The following is an 18,590-nucleotide window of genomic DNA, read 5'->3' as shown; positions in this document are numbered from 1 at the left end:
TTAACGGCTGAGCCACCCAGGCATCCCAAGATGATCTACATTCTATTGAAGGTTGCTACAGATCATGTTTCTTGAAGAGGGAATGTAAAATGCAGGTTCCAAATTTCATAGATTTGGCTGTTTTGTTCAACAAAGAAATAGTACTTAAAATTTTATTTATTTATTTGAGAGAGAGAGATGAGGTGGGGGACAAACAGAGGGAGAAGAGGGAGAAGCAGGCTCCCTACTGAGCAAGGAGCCTGAAGTGGGGCTCAATCCCAGGACACTGGGATCATGATCTAACCAAAGGCAGATGCTTAACCGACTGAGCCACCCAGGCACCCCAGAAATAATACTTCAGGTATAATCAAATTTGTATATTCTGGGGAAGTATTAGAAAAACAAAAATATGGGCATTCCTGGGAGGCTCATGGTTGAGTGTCTGCTTTTGGCTCAGGGCATGATCCTGGGGCCTGGGGATCAAGTCCCACAACAGGCTCCCCATAGGGAGCCAGCTTCTCCCTCTGCCTATGTCTCCTGCTTCTCTCTGTGTGTCTCTCATGAATAAGTAAAATCTTCAAAAAAAAAAAAAAAAAAGAAAAAAGAAAAAATATGCCCCTAAAATTCTGAATTATGTTTATGGATAACTTCTCTCAAATTGTATCACCTTAAGAAGCAATCATAATGTGGATGATGACATCCACATTACATGGATGACATCTAGTATTTTTAATGTCCTTACATGTGAAACATAAAATGTAATATATTTAAGATGCTTAAATATGAACAAAATTTAGTGTTACTTATCTCTAGAACTTTTTAAATCAATTTTTGAAAATGCAAGATCAAAAAATGGCAAACTTTTCATTGCCCACATATAATACTTCTGCAGGAGAATGTTAAGAGTTATAAATATGTTCATTAAAAATCGACACCTAGCTGGCTCAGTCATTGGAATATGTGACTCTTGATCTCAGTCATGAGTTCGAGCCCCATGTTAGGTGTAGAGATTACTTAAAATAAATAAATAAACTTTAAAAAGGACAAATTGAATTCAGCAGTGAGAAAAATTAAATCTATAACTATATAAAGTGCTTGTATACTTACATATTAACTTTTTGAATATCATAACTTTAAGAGGTAAAAAGGTCTAATACCTTACAACTTCCAAGGCCAAAGCAATATCATGTATATCAGAATCTTGTACTTCAACAGGATACACTTCCAAGAGAGGCACACTATGCTCCAGTTCTTCCAAAATCTCATTGACCAAACCCCTTGGAATATTTGCAATGTTAGAAGAAAAAGGCTCAGCAAGAGATACACTAACTTTGAAACAAGATGATGAGCTTTGGCGTGGTTTACAAGTTACCTAAGATAAATATTATAAAATTTGTAATTACAAATCAAAATGAACGACAAAGATATTTTCCTCACACATGATCTACTTACAAAGTTTCTTCTTTTAAATTTGAAGATCTCTTTACCACAAAGTAATTATAGATCAATATTAAATAAAGTAACACAATTTTTTCAAACCTTATTTCTGTTTTCCTTTCTTTTAAGTTCCAGTGTAGTTACTAACATTATATCACTGTACAGTACAGTGATTCAACAATTCCATATATTACTCAGAGTTCATCACGATAAGTCTTAATCCTCTCCACCTATTTCACCCATCCCCCTACCCAAACTCCCTTCTGGTAACCATCTGTTTATTCTTTATACTTGAAAGTTTGTTTTTTGTCTCTTTTGTTTTCTTTCTTAAATTCCACATATGAGTAAAATCATGTAGTATTCGTCTTTCTCTGACTTATTTCACTTAGCATTATACTCTCTAAATCCATCCATGTTGTTGCAAACAAGATTTCATTCTTTTTTGTGGCTGAACAATATTCCATTGTAAATATATATACCACATTGTCTTAATCCATTCATCTATCACTGCATACTTGGACTACTTCTATAATTTAGTTATTGTAAATAATTCTGCAATACACATAGGGTGATGTATCCTTTTCAAATTAGTATTTTTGTATTCTTTGAGTAAATACCCAGTAGTGTGACTGCTAGATCACTAGTTCTATTTTTAATTTTTTGAGGAACCTCCATACAGTCTTCTAATGGCTGTACCAGTTTGCATTCCTACCAAGAGTCTACAAGGGTTTCCCTTTCTCCATATCCTAACACCTATTGTTTCTTGTGTTTTTTATTTTAGCCATTTTGACAGGTGTGAGGTGATATCTCATTGTAGTTTTGATTTGCATTTCCCTGATGATCAGTTTGAGCAACTATTCATGTGTCCGTTGGCCATCTGGATGTCTTCTTTGGAGAAATGTCTGTTCATGTCTTCTGCCCATTTTTAAATTTGATTGTTTTGAGCTGTTGAGTTGTATAATTTCTTTTCTATTTTGGATACTAACCTTTTATCAGATATATCATTGGCAAATATCTTCTCCCATTCTACAAGTTGTATTTTAGTTGCTTGTTTCCTTTTCTGTGCCGAAGTTTTTTATCTTGATTTAGTCCTAGTTGCCTATTCTTGCTTTTGTTTCTCTTGTCTCAGGAGACATATCTAGAAAAATGTTGCTATGGCGATAGCAGATAAATTTCTGCCTGTATTCTCTTTTAGGATTTTTATGATTTCAGGTTTCACATTTAGATCTTTAATTCATTTTGAATTTCTTTTTGTGTATGCTGTAAGAATGTGGCCTGGTTTCACTCTTTTGCATGTGGCTGTCCAGTTTTCCCAATACCATTCGTTAAAGAGACTGTCTCTTTCCTGTTGCATATTCTTGCCTCCTTTGTTGAAGATAAATTGGCCAGATGGTTATGGACTTATTTCCGGGTTTTCTATTCTGTTCCACTGATCTATGTGTCTGTTATTGTGCCAGTACCACATTGTTTTGATTACTACTGTTTTGTAGTATATCTTGAAATCTTAGATTGTCATACTTCAGTTTTGTTCTTCCTTTTCAAGACTGCTTTGGCTATTTGGGTTCTTTTGTGGTTTCATACAAATTTTAGGATGATTTGTTCTAGTTCTGTGAAAAATGTTATTGGTATTTTGATAGGGATTGCAGATTGCTTTGGATAGTGTGGACATTTTAACAATATTTGTTCTCCCAATCCCTAAACATGGAATATGTTTCCATTTCTTTGTGTTGTCTTCAATTTCTTTCATCAGTGTTTTATAGTTTTCAGAGTACAAGTATTTCACCTCCTTGGTTAAGTTTATTCCTAAGGATTTTATTATTTTTGGTGTAATTGAAATGAAGGGGTTTCTTAATTTCTCTTTCTGCTAAGTAGTGTATAGAAATGCAATGAATTTCTGCATATAGATTTTGTATCCTGCAACTTTACTGAATTCATTTACCAGTTTTAGTATTTTGGTGAAATCTTTAGGATTTTCTATATACAGTATTTGCAAATAGTGAAAGTTTTACTTCTTTCTTACCTATCTGGATGCCTTTTATTTTATTTTTTTTAAAGATTTATTTATTTATTTATTTATTTATTTATTTATTTATTTATTTATGATAGACATAGAGAGGGAGGCAGAGACACAGGCATAGGGAGAAGCAGGCTCCATGCAGGGAGCCCGATGTGGGACTTGATCCCGGGACTCCAGGATCGCACCCGGGGCCAAAGGCAGGCACCAAACCGCTGAGCCACCCAGGGATCCCCAGGATGCCTTTTATTTCTTTTTCTTGTCTTGACTGCTGTGGCTAGGGCTTCCAGTACTATGTTGAATAAAAGTGGTGACAGTGGACATTCTTGTCTAGCTCCTGACCTTAGGGGAAAGGCTGTTTTTCACCAGTGAGTATGATATTAGCTCTGGGTTTTTCATATATAGCTTTTATTGTGTTACAGGATATTCCCTCCAAACCTACTTTGTTGAGGGTATTTTTTTAAAATCAGGAATGGATGTTGTACTTTGTTAAATGCTTTTTTCTGCATCTATTGAAATGATCATATGGTTTTTATCCTTTGTCTTGTTGATGTTATGTATCACATTAATCGATTTGTGAATACTCAACTACCTTTGCATCCCAAGAATAAGTCCCACTTGGTTATGGTGAGTAATTTTCTTAATGTACTGTTGGATTCAGTTTGCTAAAATTTTGATGAGTATTTTTGCATCTATGCTCATCAGAGATATTGGCCTACAGTTCTCTCCCTCTCTTTTTTGGCAGTGTTTTGGTAGCTGGTTTTAGTATTGGAGTAATGCTGGCCTCATAGAATGAATTTGAAAGCTTTCCTTCCCCTTCTATTTTTTAGAATAGGTCCCAGTTCATGGATGCCTTGTCTTTTACTTCTGAGAATATTAATAGGTTTTTAATATATGTGTGTATATATATATATATATATATATATATTTCCTTCTCATCATTTGTTTCTTCAAAATGTCTTCTTTTCTGTTTTATTTTTATTTTATTTTTTAAAAATTTTTATTTATTTATGATAGTCACACACACAGAGAGAGAGAGAGAGAGAGAGAGAGGCAGAGACACAGGCAGAGGGAGAAGCAGGCTCCATGCACCGGGAGCCCGACGTGGGATTCGATCCTGGGTCTCCAGGATTGTGCCCTGGGCCAAAGGCAGACGCCAAACCACTGCGCCACCCAGGGATTCCTTTTCTGCTGTTTTAACCACTATTTTGTTATTAGAGTTTCTTTAGATATCTGGTGATCCTTGGCTGTCTGCTCATATTAAAAGGTAGAGCATTAAAAAAAAAAAAAAGGTGGAGCATTAAAAAAGAGGTCTGGGGATCCCTGGGTGGCTCAGTGGTTTAGCGCCTGCCTTCGGCCCAGAGCGTGATCCTGGAATCCCGGGATCGAGTCCCACATTGGCCTCCCTGCATGGAGCCTGCTTCTCTCTATGCCTCTCTCTCTCTCTCTCTCTCTCTCTCTCTCTCATGAATAAATAAATAAAATCTTTAAAAAAAAAAGAGGTCTGTGTATATGGGTGGAACAAGTATGGATGTTCTATCTGTAAATGCAGGATATTCTGCACTGGCTCTTTCCATGGGAACTCAATATGCCAATTATCTTTAGGTCTTTTCTTTTGAGATGAACATAGAAAAATCTTCCAACTCTCATGCCTAAAGGGATATGCCTTAACTGCCTGTATGCTAGAAGCAGAGTCAGAATAGAAGGAAGAGGATCCTAACATTCAGTACCAGTAAACTTTGACTTACTCCCTTCTCAGTAGGATACTACCATTCAGCTTCTTAAATCTGTACATTTTATGTCTTTTTGCCAAATTCAGGATATTTCAGCCATTATTTTATTCAGAAATTTTTTTCAGCCACATCTTTTCTTCTCTTTTTCTGGGACTCAGAAGACATGAATGTTGGGTCTTTTGTTATAGCCCAACATGTCCCTGCAGCTCTGTTCATTTTGTTTTCCAGTCTATTCCTTCTGGTGTTCAATTAGATAATTTCTAACTTTCTATTGTCAAGTTTGCTGATTGTTCCCTCTGTCTTCATTCTGTTGTTCAGCACATCCTTTTGAGTTTTTTTCAGTTACTGTATTATTCTAGTTCTAAAACTTTGTTTTTGCTAAGACTTCCTATTTTTTCATTTGTTTCACATGCACTCATAAATGCTCAGTAATGCATTTTTATGGTGGTTGCTTTAAAGTCCTTGTCAGTGGGCAGCCCGGGTGGCTCAGCAGTTTAGCACCCCCTTCAGCCCAGGGTGTGATCCTGGAGACCTGGGATGGAGTCCCATGTCGGACTCTCTGCATGGAGCCTGCTTCTCCCTCTGCCTGTGTCTCTCTGCCTTTCTCTGTCTCTGTGTCTCTCATGAATAAATAAATAAAATCTTTAAAAAAATAATAAAGTCCTTGTCAGGTAAATCTAACATCTAGGTTACCTCAGTGTTGGTGTCTATTGTTTTATCTCATTCAAGTTGAGATTATTCTAATTCTTACAAGGGATTGAGAAGAGATAACAAGTGATTTTCTATTTAAATCTAGACATTTTGAATATTATGTCATGAGATTCTTGACTTTATTTAAATCTTATTTCATCAGTCCTCTTCTGACACCAATATGGCATAAAAAGGAAGTTTCCACCCTGTTACTGCCAGATCGGGAGTGAAGTCCAGATTCTCCAGTATCTGTTGACTGTAGGAATGGGGAGAGGTATTTCATCTTTACTGCTATTCTGGGGTAGGAGTTCAGGTTCAACATGAGATCTCTACTGATACTTCCCCCTAGCTTGGAGAGAGAGGAGCATCTCTTTTCTGCTCCCCATGTTGTTTCCATTGACATCACAGTAGGGTGGAGTCCTGATTCTCTACTAGATCTTTTCTGACACCACTGCTCCAGGAAGTGGAAGGAGTTTCCCCTTACTGGTGGGGGTGGTAGTCCAGTCTTCCCATGTAGTCTACATTGATAACAGGGGGGTGGGAGAAGTTCTTTATCACTCAGCTCCCCATTTTCTCCCCACTAGGTCTTCTCTAACACCACTTTGGCATTGGGGTTAGTGTGCCTGGTTACAACTTAACAAGAGTGGAAGTCTAGGTTCTTCACTTGGTCTTTTCCTGCAGTGGGGAAAGAGGGACAGCAGGTTTGGTTTTTTTTTTCCTGTGGTGTTGGCCCTTTCCTGGTCCTTTGACTAGAGAAAGCAGGCCTTTAGGAGTGGTGGACTTTTTATTTATTTAAAAAAAATTTTTTTAAAGATTTATTTATTTACTCATGACAGATACACACACAGAGGCAGAGGGAGAAGTAGGCTCCATGCAGGGAGTCCGACGTGGGACTTGATCCTGGGTCTCCAGGATTACACCCTGGGCCGAAGGCGGCGCCAAACCGCTGAGCCACCCTGGCTGCCTGGACTTTTTAATTTTAATTTTTTACTTTTGATCTACTACTATTGATGTTTCTAGGTTGCCAGCCTCTCTGATACCCAGTCTAAGATATATGAAGCAAACCTCAAGGAAGTTACGGTCATTCCTTGGGTCATGAGGTCCCTAGGCACTCTGCCTTCTATCCATCTTTTAGAGTCTTATGTTGGCTTTATATTAACATAATCCAGGGGTTTTTTGTTATACTCTGTAGGAAGAATAGGGAAAAATAACGTCTACTCCATCTTTCTGGGAATGGAAGTCTGTTTTTTAAATAGCTTTCAACCAATTCTTTCTCAGCTCCATCTTTAACCCCATGCCCAGAGACCTAAATACAATCAATTCTTTGGGGTTATTTAGTGTATATCATATTGATTTTTGGCTTTCCCTAATACAAATTTAGAATTCAACTTTCTTAGCTCTACTGTCAGTTACCACCTACTTATCTGTTCTATGCCTTTTAAGTTTTGTTGCCATTATCTCCTTTCCTATCTCTTCTCCTTACATATGTTTCAAAAAATTCCTTTGCTATCATTTTGATGGAGAACTCTAGGGACAAAAAAAAAGATCCTACAAGTTTTCAGAAAGAAAAAAACATATACGTATTATCAAAGGACTGATGATATTGGCTTCTCAACCACCAACACTGGAAGCTTGAAAATGAACAGTATTTTTCTAATTCTGGCCATAAAAATCACCTAGAATCATGTTCCTAGTCAATTTTTCAAATAAATATGAAGATACTGTAAAGATATTTTCTCTTTTTAAAGATTTTTTAAATTTATTTATTCATAGAGACACAGAGAGAGAGAGAGGCAGAGACACAGGCAGAGGGAGAAGCAGGCTCCATGCAGAGAGCCCAACATGGGACTTGATCCAGGGTCTCCAGGATCATGCCCTAGGCTGCAGGCGGCACTAAACCGCTGCGCCACCAGGGCTGCCCTGTAAAGATATTTTCAAGAACACAAGACTGCAATAGTTTTATCTTTTTTGTGTCCTTACCCATGAAGCTATTAGGAAAAGGTCCCTAGCCAAAACAATAGAATTAAGAATAAAGGAAGACAGGAATTCTGGGAAACAGGTTATTTGTACAAGAGAATAGCAAAAGGAATTCCTAACATGATGATGGAGGGGGTCCCAAAAGGACAGCTATCCATCAGGCATAGAGATCACCAATCGACTGCGGATCAAAAGGGTGCAAGAGATAACCTCTTTAAGAAGACAAAATTGATAGAGGTGTTTATGTTGTGAAGATTTACATAACCGAGGACAAGCCTGTAAGAAAAATAAAAGAGGGATGCCTGGGTGGCTCAGCGGTTGAGCATCTGCCTTCAGCTCAGGGCGTGATCCTGGTTCTGGGGATTGAGTCGCACATCGGGCTCCCTGTGAGGAGCCTGCTTCTCCCTCTAAGTCTCTGCCTCTCTCTCTGAGTCTCCCATGAATAAATTTAAAAAAACTAAAAGAAGTGAAAAAACAGGTATTCAACTCTAGGAAAATGTTTTTAAATGTCCAGGAAATGAAAATTAATCCTAGTATACTGAACAGTTTATCTATATATGAAATGAATACTACATATCTATGAAGGTAAACAGAGCATATGTTAAAACCAAAATTATTATATAAGTATTTAGGGAGGTTGGAAGCATGTGGAAAATATGGGTATAAGGTAGAACATGGAATGGTACTGGTGGTGGTAGATAAAATACCTAAATCTCCATTTTCCATAGTGGGAGCCTACATATAAAACCTAAAACAGAGAAGTCAAGAAGTAGCAATATAAGCATGATTCTTGAAGACAGGGAATTAATATAATAATTAACTAAACTGGTTAAAATTGGCTGCACCTGGAAAATACAAGGAATGGCAGCAGGAGGTAGATAGAGGTTGGCTGACCACATCATTTTATAACAAACGTTATAACTGTATTTGACTCTATAAATTATGTACATATTTAATGTTTATAAAACTAAGAAAACATTTAGCAATAAGTGGGTACACAAAAGGTAAGGAATTGAGACATTTAATATAAACTACAATTTTGAGGCCTTTATAATGAAAGAAAGGAAAGAGACAGAGTAGAAGCTACAGGGAAAAGAATGGTCCCAAGCAGTCTAAACTGTGAATTTAAATCCTTCCAATTTGTTCAGATAGCAAGTTACAGAACAGGCTTTAAAACCAAGGTTTCTGAGGGTAGCTGGGTGGTACAATCAGTAAAGTGTCCAACTCTTAATTTTGGCTCAGGTCTTGATCTCAGGGTTGTGAGATTGAGCCCCAGACTGGGCTCCATGCTGGCAGTGAAGCCTCCTTAAGATTCTCTCTCTCCATCTCCCTCTGCCCCTAGCCCTAAAAATAAAAATAATAAAACCAAGGATTCTATAACTAAAGGTGGGCATTTGCAGAAATAGCCACAATGCAAGATGTAAATGTTGAGAAAAGCTCAAAGTAACTATTTGTTCTTCAGAACTATGATATAATAAACCAGGTAAATAACCAGCTTCCAGAATCCATGGAGAGATCCCTTAAATGTTTCCAAACTAAAGATTCTCTAAACTAGGAACATACTTCAACCTAATAAAGGTCATATATGAAAAACCCATGGCTTATATCATCCTCAAAGGGGAAAAACTGAGAGCTTTCCCTTTAGGTCAGGAACAAGACACAGATGTTCACTCTCACCATTGTTGTTCAACACAGTACTGGTTGAACAGACTGGTTGAAGTCTTAGCCACAGCACTCAGACAACAAAAATAAAAGGCATTCAAATTGGCAAGGAAGAAGTAAAACTTTCACTGTTTGCAGATGGCATGATATTCTATATAGAAAACCCAAAGGCCTTCACCAAAAAATTGACAGAACTGATACATGAATTCAGTAGAGTCACAGGATACAAAATCAACATACAGAAATCTGTTGCATTTCTTTATCAATAATGAAACAGGAGAAAGAGAAAGTAAGGAACCAGCCTCATTTACAATCACATCCAGAACAGTAAGATATCTAAGAATAAACCTAACCAAAGAGGTGAAAGACCTGCACTCTGAAAACTATAAAACATTGATGAAAGAAATTGAAGATGACACAAAGAAATGAGAAGACATGCCATGTTCATGGATTGGAAGAACAAATATTGTCAAAATGTCTATATTACCCAAAGTAATCTGCACATCCAATGCAATCCCTATCAAAATACCACCAACATTTTTCAGAGTGCTAGAATAAATAATCCTAAAAGCTGTATGGAACCACAGAAGACTGTGAGTGGCCAGAACAACTGTGAAGGAAAAAAAAAAAAAAGCAAGCCTGGAGGCATCACAATTCTGGACTTCAAGTTACATTACAAAGCTGTAATGAACAAAATTAAAAGGTACTAAAAAATTATAAGGTACTGGCACAAAAATAGACACACAGATTAATAGAACAGAACGGAAAACCCAGAAATAACCCCACAAGCATATGGTCAATTAATCTTTGACAAGGCAGGGAAGAATATCCAATGGAGAAAAGAGTCTCTTCAACAAATGGTACGGGGAAACCTGGGCAGCAACATGCAAAAGAATGAAACTGGACCACATTCTTACAGTATACTCAAAAATAAATTCAAAATGGATTAAAGACCTAAATGTGAGACCTGAAACCATAAAAATCCTAGAAGAGAATACAGGCAGTATTCTCTTTGACATCGGCCATTGCAACTTCTTTCTAGATAGGTCTCCTGAGGCAAGGGAAACAAAAGCAAAAATAAACTATTGAGGCTTCATCAAGATAAAAAGCTTCTGCACAGTGAAGGAAACAAGCAACATAAAAGGCAACCAACAGAATGGGAGAAGATATTTGCAAATCACATATTGGATAAAGGGCCAGTATCCAAAATATATAAAGAACTTAACCAACTCAACAGCCAGAAAACAATCCAATTTAAAAATGGGCTGAAGTGGGGCATCCTGGGTGGCTCAGTGGTTTAGCACCACCTTCAGCCCAGGGCGCGATCCTGGAGACTTGGCATTGAGTCTCAAGTCAGGCTCCCTGTGTGGAGCCTGCTTATCCCTCTGCCTGGGTCTCTGCCTGGGTCTCTGCCTCTCTCTCTCTCTCTCTCTCTCTCTCTCTCTCTCTCTCTCTTCTCATGATCCTAGAGATCCAAGATGGAGTCCCATGTCGGGCTCCCTACATGGAGCCTGCTTCTCTCTCTGCCTGTGTCTCTGCCTCTCTCTCTCTCTCTCTCTCTCATGACTAATAAAATCTTTTTAAAAAGGGGGGGGGGCAGGCTGAAGACATGAATAGACGTTTTTCCAAAGATGATATCCAGATGGCCAACAGAAAAGACGTGTCTTTTCATCAATATCACTGATCATCAGGGAAATGTAAATCAAAACTACAGTGAGATATCACCTCACACCTGTCAGAAGGGCTAAAATCAACAACACAAGAAATAACAGGTGTTAGTGAGGATATAGAGAAAGGGAAATCCTTGTGCACTGTTGGTAGGAATGCAAACTGGTGCAGCCTCTCTAGAAAACAGTATGGAGTTTCCTCAAAAAAGTTAAAAATAGAACTACTCTATGATCCAGCAATTGCTGGGTAATTTAGTAAATAATACTAAGTACCCAAAAGAATACAAAAATGCTAATTCAAAGGGATACAGGAACTCCAATGTTTACAGCAGCATTATCTATAATAGCCAAATTATAGAAATAGCCCAAGCATCCATCAATTGATGAATGGATAAAAATGATGTGGTATATATACACAATGACACATTGGCCATAAGAAAGAACAAAATCTTGCCATTTTGCAAGGACATGAATGCAGCTAGAGAGCACAATGCTAAGTAAAATAAGACACTTTCTTTCTTAGAGAAAGACAGACACCATATGATTTCACTTATATTTGGAATTTAACAAACAAAACAAGCAAAGGAGGTGGGGGATGATGGAGGGAGGCAAACTAAGAAACAGACTCTTAACTATAGAGAACAAACTGATGGTTACTGAGGATAGGTAGCTGGGGGGATGAGTTAAATAGGTGATGGGGATTTAGAGTGCACTGTGGTGAGCATTGGGTACCGTATGGAGGTGTTGAATCACCATATTGTACATTTGAAAGTAATATTACACTAAATGTTAACTAACTAGAATTTGAATAAAACTAAAAAAAATAGATTCTCTAAGTTTATTGATAGTGACTAAACATGTTCTTTGTTTAAAAATGTTTAAAAATCAACCATAATCCTATCAACAGAATAGCCAACCACCATTAACCTTAACCTTTTTATCTTCCAGTTTTATTCCTATGTACTTATATAATTTACATAATTGGATCATACTGCATATCTAGTTCTATAATCTTTTATTAAATACATACACAATGAGCACTTTTTTTTTAAAAGATTTATTTATTTATTTATTTATTCAGAGAGAGCGAAAGAGGCAGAGACACAGGCAGAGGGAGAAGCAGGCTCCACGCAGGAAGCCCGACGTGGGACTCGATCCCGGGACTCCAGGATCATACCCTGGGCTTCAGGTGGCGCTAAACCGCTGCGCCACTGGGGCTGCCCCAATGAGCACTTTCTTAATCATGAAAAGTTTTTTTAACATAAGTTTTATGACTATATAATATTCTATTTTATGGATATATCATCATTTATTTGACCAGCATCTCATTATTAAAGCTGTATGGTATTATCAATCTTTAATTTTATAAATACCACTGTGAACATTCAATATATAAATCTTTTTCTGCATTTCTGATTTCTGTAGAATAAGTTTCTAGAAATTAAGTGAACTTTTCCATTTTCATTTATTATTCTGTGCAGGGGAGTCTATTTTTGTTATTTTTATTTTTTTCCAGCTTTATTGAGATAACTGACATAAAATGAGTGAACTACTTTAAAATTCCTAATGTATTTTGGCAAACTGCTTTCTACAGAGGTTATAAAAAAGTTTCCTTAATTTCTGGACCACTTTGTAACCAAGATTAAGGATATGCTAGATTTCCTTCCAATCAAATATTTCCAAATTTTTCTTTGTTATTGTTGTGAACCTGCAGCAGGCAGAATAATGGCCCTCAAAGATATTCATGCCTTTAGCCCTGGAACCTGTGAATATATTAATATTATTCGACATGGTAAAAGGAACTCTGCTGATGTGATTAAGGTTAAGGAGTTGAGATGGGAAGTTATCCTGAATTACCCAGTTGGGCCCATTCTAATCATGAATCTTAAAAGACATGTACTTTTCCAGCCTGCAAAGAACGAGACAGATAGTCTAAGAAAGACTTTGGGGCAGCCTGGGTGGCTCAGCAGTTTAGCCCCTGCCTTCGGCCCAGAGTGTGATCCTGGAGACCCAGGATCCAGTCCCATGTCAGGCTCCCTGCATAGAGCCTGCTTGTGTCTCTGCCTCTCTCTCTCTCTCTCTCCTCTCTCTCTGTGTGTGTGTCTCTCATGAACAAATAAATAAAATCTTAAAAAGAAAGAAAGAAAGAAAAGAAAGAAAGACTTTGAAGATGGAGGAAGGGGGCCAGAATGTAGAAAGAGATTTTCCCCTAGAGCCTCCAGAAGGGAATGCAGCCTTGTCTGCATCTTGATATTAGCTCACTGGGCCCATGCCAGATTTTTTTCTATAGAATTGTAAGATAATAAATTTTGTATTGCTTAAACCACCAAACCTTATGGTAAATTCTTTCAACAGCAATAGAAAACTAATTGAGCACCTAAATAAAAAGAGAATGAGGTCCACAGAAATAAATTATTGTGACTTCAGAACAAGGAGCATCATATACCAACTGCTGATACTTTAATCCAAGTAAGACTTAAGAAGCAGAGGCAGACAAAACAATGTCTGAATTGTGCAGTGCTACCTTCAGAGGTCCAAAGAGCTAGTTTTACTGCCACATAATTCAAAGAATTAGAATCTTCCAATATACTATTCTGCTTTTCCCTCTGTTCACCCCTTTTCTTCCTACCTTTCTAGTGTTTAAAGAACATTGGCAATCTCTAGAGGATTCTAAACCAATCTAATTATCTGTAATCTTGTTATTTTAGGAGTAAGAAAGGGCAAATAATCAATATGTTGCATATTAAATCTTAGAACTTGGTAGAATTTCTAGATAATCTAATCCAGTGAGTTTTCACACAACTTTAAGGATCTTTAAATGTTTTATGGAGTATAGGGGCTATCATGAGGTATTGGGAGAAAACCCATTCCCTTCATTTCAGTCAGAAATGTCCTGCTTTAATGTATTATATCTGTCAGGCTTCCACATAAAACTTGACTAAAAAAATCCCCCCCCCAAATGTTAAAGATACCCACATAGTACACCTGCTCTTACATGAAAAAAGGTCCAGAGAAACACAGAATATTACTGAAAAACTAATCTCAAGTCTCTATTATAACACTAAACACAGAATATTATTGAAAAACTAATCTCAAGTCTCTATTATATTTTTTGTATAGTCTCTATGATCAAAAATATGCCAATTTTTATCTGTAAAAATACCACTAACTTACTTTTCCATGGAAATGGAACTGAATTGTTTTCAGGTAGTGTGCAATGTAATGAACTTCAAATTTTTCTTGTGACCAAAACAATAGATTTGAGATATCTATGGCAGGGATGCCATTTGTGATTATAGATATTAATATCTATACAAGGATAATTAATCCTTAAGGGAATCAAATTTATGACATTAAATATGCCACATTTAACTTATTGACCTAAAAAAGTAAAATGTTATAGGATGAATGCTTGAAAGTTGATGTATTATACTAAAAGGATACTTTTCCTGGAAAGAAAATAATAGTTTTCTTTTTTTTAAGATTTTATTTATTTATTCATGAGACGGAGAGGCAGAGGAACAAGCAGGCTCCCCACAGAGCAGGAGCCTGATGTGGGACTCAACCCAGGACCCCAGGATCATGACCTGAGCCAAAGACAAACACTTAGTTGTTTAGCCACCCAGGCACCCACCAATAGTTTTCTGATCCACTTTTTCTGTCTTAATCTAACTAAACCTGGTAATTTATCTTCACAGATAAATGAAGATTAAAGTGATAGAAAAAGAAGCCCCAAGTCTGTTAAAGCCTAAGTTACTAATTTTAAAGAAATGTACTTCTGTTATTTGAGCAATTAAAATTAAACTAATAAATACTGTCTGATACACTAGATTCCATTTAATAATTAACTGTGCACAGGTAAATGGATGCTAATATCCCCCCTTCTTTTTACACTATTTGCTTAGAAACTTAAAATAGACATACCCTTTTGTCAATCAATCTCCGTTTAAGAGTCAAAGCCCCAAATCAGTAATGCCATATTTTAGTGTTAAAAAGAACTGGTAATTTCACTCAAAAGAACAAAGATCAGGTAAAAATTATTTACCTCAACCAGTATAGCAACAAAAGGGATAGAAGCTTCTTCATATTTCACAAAGAATAACTCAGGGTTAGTCTTCCAGACTCCAAGCCATCTGTCTTTTAACTTTAATTTTTCTGATAGATATTTACTCATAGCCTCATCAGCATCTTCTGCCTAGCAAAAGAAAAAATATAGGTAAGTTGTATAAAATTATATACTTTTATAAATTGAATCTATGTTTGCTGGAAAATATCATAAACATTAAAAACTTAAAAGAGATCCATTCACTCAATAGAGTAATTCAGTGCTAAGACATGTACTTATTTATATTTAAGTAATTTGTTTTATTAATCCACTGAAGAGAAAGAACTGTATACATTAAAAAATAGTAATTATCATATTTAAAAACAGCAATTATTTTTTCTGAACTTTAAAGATACAATAACTATTTAAAACAGTACATAAAAAATTAAAAAGAAATAAAACACTACATAAAAATTTAAAATAGCACTTCATTGTATAAAACAAATGAGCATGCTAAGCATTCAACAAATACTGCCCATTTGATTTTTTTTTTTAAATTTTTATTTATTTATGATAGTCAGAGAGAGAGAGAGAGGCAGAGACACAGGCAGAGAGAGAAGCAGGCTCCATGCACCGGGAGCCCGATGTGGGATTTGATCCCGGGTCTCCAGGATCGCGCCCTGGGCCAAAGGCAGGCGCTAAACCGCTGCGCCACCCAGGGATCCCCCTGCCCATTTGATTTTTAAAATTTAAATCCAGCTACCTCAAGGATAATAATGTAAGCTGTTATGAAACACAGTCCTTAAGAGCCTGTCTGATTAATGGCACAAAAATTTACATAAACGTTTTTCAGTTGCCTTTTGGAGACTTCATCTCCTCCAACTCCCAGTATCAGATATAAGTTGGCCATTAATACCGTTCTAGTTTTATGGTAACTGTGTTCTTAAAAAATTTTTCGTCCAATTATAAAATACAGTTCACCTGCAGAAAATGTAAGGAAATGCACAAAATGTAAGGAAAACCAAAACCACTTCTGATCCTGACAGCCAAAATAACCATTGTTGCTACTTCCTTCCAGTCACTTTTCTATGTATGTATTCATCCATACATATAAATCATGTTTGGTTTTGTCTCCTGGGGCATGTTTTTTAACCTTAAAGGATAAGCATAACTAACGTTCTTGAAAACCTCATTTTTACTCTGCCTGGGTCTCTCCACTATATGCCACCACCACACATTCTTTAATACCCCACAGTCAGAAATTTAGTTTCTAATTTTTTTTAAAGATATTTATTTATTTATTTATTTATTTATTATTTATTTATTTATTCATTCATTCATTCATTCATTCATTCATTCATTCAGGAGACACAGAGAGACAGGGACATAGGCAGGGAGAAAAGCAGGCTCCTCACAGGGAGCCCCATGCGGGACTCCACTCCCGACTGGGATCACGCCCTGAGCCGAAGGCAGACCCTCAACCGCTGAGCCACTCAGGAGTCCCTAGTTTCTAATTTTTAATTCTAACAAATATCATTGCAACCAATATCTTTATACACATATTCTTCCACTATAATTTTTTAAAAAATAGGCTAGAAACATCTGGTATTTGCTCTACAGAGTGTTACAAGCAAGGTACGTTATCTTGTATACGAAACAGGATTCCACAGCCATCGCGTGTAGACCTGTGCAGTACTGTCAGGTCAAAGTCACCGCTAAGTCATCGCATCCTTATGTGTGGGCATACATCGTTAAATGAGAAAACTAAGATGCAAACCTGGGCACTGATGAGGCCTATGGATCCAGGAGGCAACCCTGAGCACTGATAAGGCCTATCGATGCAAGGGGCAAGCCTGGGCAGTGATAAGGCCTATGGATCCAGGAGGTAACCCTGGGCACTGATAAGGCCTATGGATCCAGGAGGCAACCCTGGGCACTGATAAGGCCTATGGATCCAGGAGGCAACCCTGAGCACTGATAAGGCCTATTGATGCAAGGGGCAAGCCTGGGCAGTGATAAGGCCTATGGATCCAGGAGGCAACCCTGGGCACTGATAAGGCCTATGGATCCAAGAGGCAACCCTGGGCACTGATAAGGCCTATGGATCCAGGAGGCAACCCTGGGCACTGATAAGGCCTATGGATCCAGGAGGCAACCCTGGGCACTGATAAGGCCTATGGATCCAGGAGGCAACCCTGGGCACTGATAAGGCCTATGGATCCAAGAGGCAACCCTGAGCACTGATAAGGCCTATGGATCCAGGAGGCAACCCTGGGCACTGATAAGGCCTATGGATCCAAGAGGCAACCCTGGGCACTGATAAGGCCTATGGATCCAGGAGGCAACCCTGGGCACTGATAAGGCCTATGGATCCAAGAGGCAAGCCTGGGCACTGATAACTGATCCATCACCGATCAGATTGTGACCCCTTGGAAGCTGCCAAAAGCCGGGCAACCGCTCCAGCAGGGCTGCCCCCACCCGACAATGGTTTGAGCGGACACAATGCAGCGGTAACCCTCACCTTGCAGCCCCGCAGCACCTGGTCGCAGTACAGCACCACCTTCTCGTCGCGCCACATCCCCCTCATGGGGGACACGCAGACCGGGGGCAGCGGCTGCGCCTCCTCTTCCTCCTCCTGGGGCACCGACAGAAGCGGCTCCTCCGCCTCCGCCGCCTGCTCGTCCTCCTCCTCCTCCTCCTCCTCCTCCTCCGCCGCCGCCGCCGCCGCCGCCCCCGCCGCCCCCGCGGCCCGGCCCTCGGCCTGAGAGGCGGGTGGGAGCTGCAGCCGCCGCCGCGCCGCCTCCCGGCCCGCCGTCCCCTTCCCCTTCCCCTTCCCGGGCCGCGGGGCCGCCACCACCGACCGCGCCGGGGCCGCGGCGCCCCTCAGGGTCCCCACCGCCAGCGAGTCCCCGGGGGGCGCGGGCAGCCGCTGGGCGCCTCGCCTGCCGGGCCTGCCGGTTCCGACCGACTCCTCCGGCTCGGGAGGCCGGGCCGCCGCCGCCGCCGCCGCCATCTCCCCCCCGCGAGGCCCCGCTGAGCCGTTAGCCGCCTTTCCCGCGGGGCCCGCCACGTGCGGGGGCCTCGAGGGCGGGCGGGCCCCGGGAGGGGGGCGGGGGCCGAGGGCGAGGCGGGGGGAGCTCGCGAGGGGGCGGAGGGCGCTGGGGGGGGAGGGCGAGGGGGGAGGGGACGCCGGGGAGCGGGGGCGGGGGGCGCTGGGGGGCGAGGGGGTGGGGGCGCTGGGGAGGGGGGGCGGGGGGCGCTGGGGGACGAGGGGATGGGGGCGCTGGGGAGGGGGGGCGGGGGGCGAGGGGGTGGGGACGCGGGGGTGGGGGCGCAGGGGCGGAGGGCGCTGGGGGACGAAGGGGCGGGGAGCGCTGGGGGGCGAG

At 39.7% G+C, this 18,590-nt stretch overlaps 1 protein-coding gene across 1 annotated transcript in view; it reads right to left on the bottom strand.

Moving 5' to 3' along the window:
- SHCBP1L (SHC binding and spindle associated 1 like) overlaps positions 1 to 18,217 on the bottom strand; it is a 44,527-nt gene extending 26,310 nt beyond the window's left edge. Inside the window, exons 1-4 of the mRNA XM_055319030.1 lie at positions 17,942 to 18,217; positions 17,726 to 17,878; positions 15,205 to 15,354; positions 1,137 to 1,351 (exon numbers count right to left, since the gene is read on the bottom strand). Of these exons, the coding sequence (XP_055175005.1) occupies positions 1,137 to 1,351; positions 15,205 to 15,354; positions 17,726 to 17,878; positions 17,942 to 18,217 (794 nt within the window). The remainder of the gene's footprint in view (positions 1 to 1,136; positions 1,352 to 15,204; positions 15,355 to 17,725; positions 17,879 to 17,941) is intronic.
- Positions 18,218 to 18,590: the final 373 nt, after the last annotated feature.

This window comes from Nyctereutes procyonoides, unplaced genomic scaffold (genome assembly GCF_905146905.1).
Source record: "Nyctereutes procyonoides isolate TBG_1078 unplaced genomic scaffold, NYPRO_anot_genome, whole genome shotgun sequence".
NCBI classification, from domain to species: domain Eukaryota; kingdom Metazoa; phylum Chordata; class Mammalia; order Carnivora; family Canidae; genus Nyctereutes; species Nyctereutes procyonoides.
The sequence above is the reverse complement of the archived record's forward strand: the minus strand, read 5'-3'. Positions and strand labels throughout refer to the sequence as shown.